The sequence below is a fragment of the Larimichthys crocea genome, chromosome IV (assembly GCF_000972845.2).
Source record: "Larimichthys crocea isolate SSNF chromosome IV, L_crocea_2.0, whole genome shotgun sequence".
Classification (NCBI taxonomy): domain Eukaryota; kingdom Metazoa; phylum Chordata; class Actinopteri; family Sciaenidae; genus Larimichthys; species Larimichthys crocea.
Genome location: NC_040014.1, coordinates 1,076,878 through 1,081,442, shown reverse-complemented (window position 1 = coordinate 1,081,442; position 4,565 = coordinate 1,076,878). Strand labels below are relative to the sequence as shown.

General features: G+C 39.3%; 2 protein-coding genes across 2 annotated transcripts; both read right to left on the bottom strand.

Moving 5' to 3' along the window:
• Positions 1 to 395: 395 nt before the first annotated feature.
• On the bottom strand, positions 396 to 1,183 carry LOC113745749 (heat shock protein 30-like). The gene has a single exon (XM_027278640.1). It carries the CDS (start codon positions 1,103 to 1,105, stop codon positions 482 to 484), a length of 624 nt encoding a protein of 207 aa, XP_027134441.1. The 5' UTR covers positions 1,106 to 1,183; the 3' UTR covers positions 396 to 481.
• A 1,119-nt stretch (positions 1,184 to 2,302) lies between these two features.
• LOC104928423 (heat shock protein 30) lies at positions 2,303 to 3,128 on the bottom strand. The gene has a single exon (XM_010742709.3). The coding sequence runs from the start codon at positions 3,011 to 3,013 to the stop codon at positions 2,390 to 2,392; it is 624 nt and encodes a 207-aa protein (XP_010741011.3). The 5' UTR covers positions 3,014 to 3,128; the 3' UTR covers positions 2,303 to 2,389.
• Positions 3,129 to 4,565: the final 1,437 nt, after the last annotated feature.

The window sequence follows — 4,565 nt, the reverse complement described above, 5'->3', positions numbered from 1 at the left end:
CAATTTTCCATGAAGCTTTGGCCATATCTAGTGTTGGTTGAGACCGCCAGGTTAGGAACCAGTGATCTACAGCACATAAAGTAAACAGGAAATAGAAAGTAACACATTCTTGTAAGTCTTAAATGTAGACTAATGTCACATCCCATTGTGATGTGAAGTTGATCAAAGTTATAGAATAATTGTCCTGTCACCAAAAAACATAATGCCAGTTATACAGAATTAATTCAAATTTAAACCCTGACTTCAAACACTAAGACGTATATTTAATACCGTCCAAAGTTTCATTCTCTATAATTTCTTTTATCTAAAAAGACATACTTGTTGAAGAGATATATGCAATTAAAAAAGAAAAACAACAGAAAATATACAGTGTAGATTTGAATACATTTATTGATCATACTTAAACAAATAGAAAAGCACATAATTGCATATTGCATATGCATAAAACTGATTTTTTAAAAACATAGTTATAACATGTAGATTAGTCCTTGTCTTCAGGTTTGTCCTGTGTGTTGCTGCTGTCTTCTGTGTGTGAACACACACTCTGCTGTGTTTTCTCCTCCAGGCTCCTCTTGATAGTCAGCTCTCTCTCAGCCTCCTCAACTTGTGGAGCTTTGGCCTCCTGGATGTGGAGCTTCCCGTCTGGAGCCAGGTAGCAGGTGATGTCTTCAGGGTTCAGGCCTTCAGGCAGATCAAACTCCTGTCTGAACTCCTGGCGTCTGTAAGAGTAGCAGCCTTTCTCGTCCTCCTGCTTCTTCTTTGTCTTCCCGCTGACTCTCAGCTTCCTGCCCACCTGCCTCACAGACAGCTCTTCTGGGGAAAAGCCCTGAGTGTCCAGGGTCAGACCAAAATGTTCTCCCTCTTTCTCCAGCTGGTAGGAAACCGGTTGCACAGCCAAACTGGTTTGGAAAGGCTCCGTCTCCTCCAGGATCTTGTTTTGAAGTTTGTCCATCAGCTCCAGACTGCTGCGGAGCTGCTGAAGGTTTCTCTGCAGTACATCCTGCTGGTGGAGCAGAGGTTTGACCTCTGGCCACAGACTGCGTACAGGCCAGTAGAAGTCCATGAATGGACTGAGGGCAGACTGGAATCCATGAGAGCACAGCATCTTCACTGTGTGTTTAGTGTTGAGTCCTCTTGTTGTCAGATGAAACACTGTTTAAGTGTCTGTTCTCTTCTGTGTTGCTTTCTGTCTCAGCAGTGGGACTGTCCCAGCTTTTATATTCTAACTGGAGGAGCTCCAGAGGCTTCAGGAACTTCCTGTCATTACCACAGCTCTCCACTGGGTGAAGTTGTTATTCTGAGGTGCTGATGTCACTGGATCCTTCATGTTTGATCTAGAAGTTTGATGTTTGAAATAGTCTTACACATATAGTCATTAGCACAAATAAAGCATGTATGTGTTGGGTTCAAATCAACCAATTAAGAAAACATTTAAAAAAATAAAATAGATACAGTTTTTGTAAGAAAATACAACACATGACCCATGATCTGAAGCAGTAGTTCCCAGCCTTTTTCCTTCAGTGACCTGTTTTCTATCATTGAGTAAACTGACGACTCCTGATTGAGTGACAATTTTATTGATATTATATATTAAACTGAATGCGCAACAATAACAGTACAGAAGAACGGATAACCTCTACAAATAATCCAAACAGTGAAGTGGATAGTGAACTTCTCCCTGATGCTTGGTCATTGTTTTATTAGCTCTTTTCCTGTTTCAACTGCAGGGCGAGGCTGGCAGAGTGAGGGGTCTGTAGCTTGTGTTCTAGTTTCCACTATGTCCTTATCCTGTGTGATTTTATTACAGTTCTTTTACAGAAATTAACGAAATGCTGAAATATAGGCTTACTGTATGTTTTAAAAAGAAAGAAAAGTTTTGTTACATGCCTTACAATCAAGAATGCCTCGCAATTTTCCATGAAGCTTTGGCCATATCTAGTGTTGGTTGAGACCGCCAGGTTAGGAACCAGTGATCTACAGCACATAAAGTAAACAGGAAATAGAAAGTAACACATTCTTGTAAGTCTTAAATGTAGACTAATGTCACATCCCATTGTGATGTGAAGTTGATCAAAGTTATAGAATAATTGTCCTGTCACCAAAAACATAATGCCAGTGATACAGAATTAATTCAAATTTAAACCCTGACTTCAAACACTAAGAAGTGTATTTAATACCCTTCAAAGTTTCATTCTCTATCATTTCTTTTATCTAAAAAGACGTACTTGTTGAAAAAATATATGCAATTAAAAAAGAAAAAACAACAGAAAGTATACAGTGTAGATTTTAATACATTTATTGATCATACTTAAACAAATAGAAAAGCACATAATTGCATATTGCATATGCATAAAACTGATTTTTTTAAAACATAGTTATAACATGTAGATTAGTCCTTGTCTTCAGGTTTGTCCTGTGTGTTGCTGCTGTCTTCTGTGTGTGAACACACACTCTGCTGTGTTTTCTCCTCCAGGCTCCTCTTGATAGTCAGCTCTCTCTCAGCCTCCTCAACTTGTGGAGCTTTGGCCTCCTGGATGTGGAGCTTCCCGTCTGGAGCCAGGTAGCAGGTGATGTCTTCAGGGTTCAGGCCTTCAGGCAGATCAAACTCCTGTCTGAACTCCTGGCGTCTGTAAGAGTAGCAGCCTTTCTCACCCTCCTGCTTCTTCTCTGTCTTCCCGCTGACTCTCAGCTTCCTGCCCACCTGCCTCACAGACAGCTCTTCTGGGGAAAAGCCCTGAGTGTCCAGGGTCAGACCAAAATGCTCTCCCTCTTTCTCCAGCTGGTAGGAGACCGGTTGCACAGCCAAACTGGTTTGGAAAGGCTCCGTCTCCTCCAGGATCTTGTTTTGAAGTTTGTCCATCAGCTCCAGACTGCTGCGGAGCTGCTGAAGGTTTCTCTGCAGTACATCCTGCTGGTGGAGCAGAGGTTTGACCTCTGGCCACAGACTGCGTACAGGCCAGTAGAAGTCCATGAATGGACTGAGGGCAGACTGGAATCCATGAGAGCACAGCATCTTCACTGTGTGTTTAGTGTTGAGTCCTCTTGTTGTCAGATGAAACACTGTTAAAGTGTCTGTTCTCTTCTGTGTTGCTTTCTGTCTCAGCAGTGGGACTGTCCCAGCTTTTATATTCTAACTGGAGGAGCTCCAGAGGCTTCAGGAACTTTCTGTCATTACCACAGCTCTCCACTGGGTGGAGTTGTTAATCTGAGGTGCTGATGTCACTGGATCCTTCATGTTTGATCTAGAAGTTTGATGTTTGAAATAGTCTTATGCAGATATTCATCAGTACAAATAAAGTATGCATGCGCTGTGTTCAGGTTAACAATTTGACAATAGAACTTTTCTTTTAATATAAGATGTTACCCTATCTTATCTGTCATATCATTTTTCAAAATATTATCCATTCATCTCATTTGCTAATCTACATGTCACATTCTCTCTCTCTCTCTCTATCTGTCTTTTTGTTTTTTATTTTACAATAAGGTTACATTTTAAATATTCAGAAGAACTACACAGTTCCAAAATTGGTTTTAAATGTCAGAGACAAAGATAAAGGGTAGATAGAGAGAAGATATAAGGTCAATGTTTTTGACTAGATGAAACACGTAAAACAGCAATTTACAGAATGTAGGAAACTACAAAAGGATATCAGTGAATAATCTTCTGATAGAAACATTTTTTTTCTTCTGTCTATCATAGATCCACTGATTAGAATGGAAAATAATACCACAGTCAACCAACCACTTGTTACTTCTGAGGGAAAACTGGAATCTTTTTCATGGGATGTTTTTTAGTTTTGAGTTTCTCAGATGAAACAACACAATGTTCCTTAATATCTCATCATCAGACTGTCCAAACTTTTCGTGCTCTTATGCAAATACTGTAGTTTTTGTCTGATCCTCTCCACTAGATGGCAGCATCTCCTTCCATAAGCATTCATCAACAAACTGATGCCCAAAACCCAGCAACTTACCTGCTATCTCAGCATTTTGCCACTAGTTGTCATCTTAGTTTAAAAAAAAGGCTCCCTTAATTTACCAATACACGAAGAAAGAAACTGCACCGTACATTGCTACCTTTGATTTTACAGTAATAATGTGTTAGTTTCTTACTAACACATTAATCTGGATGCATAACACTAATAGAATAACACTTGTTTTATGGTTTACACAGTAGAGTCACTCTCAATTAATTTTCCATTGTTTTGTAAGATTGTAGACCCAACATGCAATAACTGTGAACTGAATATCATTGCATTCACTTAATAATAGTTGTTCACACCGTTCTTCTACATTTTTTCTTCACTTATTTATTTTATCCAGAGAGTGTATGGAAAAGATTGATATGGATGACTGGGCTGAGAAGTAGGGCAACATCAACACAGGAGGCAGGATTTAAACCCACAGACTTCTTTTCAACATATAAGATCTTTCAAAAAAAAAATAAATAAAGAGAAAAAAAAACAGATGATGAAACCTGGACTGGCAAACACAGCGCTTTGCTGCTCTGGGATATTGTGTCAAGGCTGGTGTCAATATTTTTGACACATAAAGAGAATATATGA

Bases quoted from the DNA above. Each gene is read 5' to 3' on its own strand.
- LOC113745749 (XM_027278640.1), bottom strand. From the start codon at position 1,105: ATGCTGTGCTCTCATGGATTCCAGTCTGCCCTCAGTCCATTCATGGAC.
- LOC104928423 (XM_010742709.3), bottom strand. From the start codon at position 3,013: ATGCTGTGCTCTCATGGATTCCAGTCTGCCCTCAGTCCATTCATGGAC.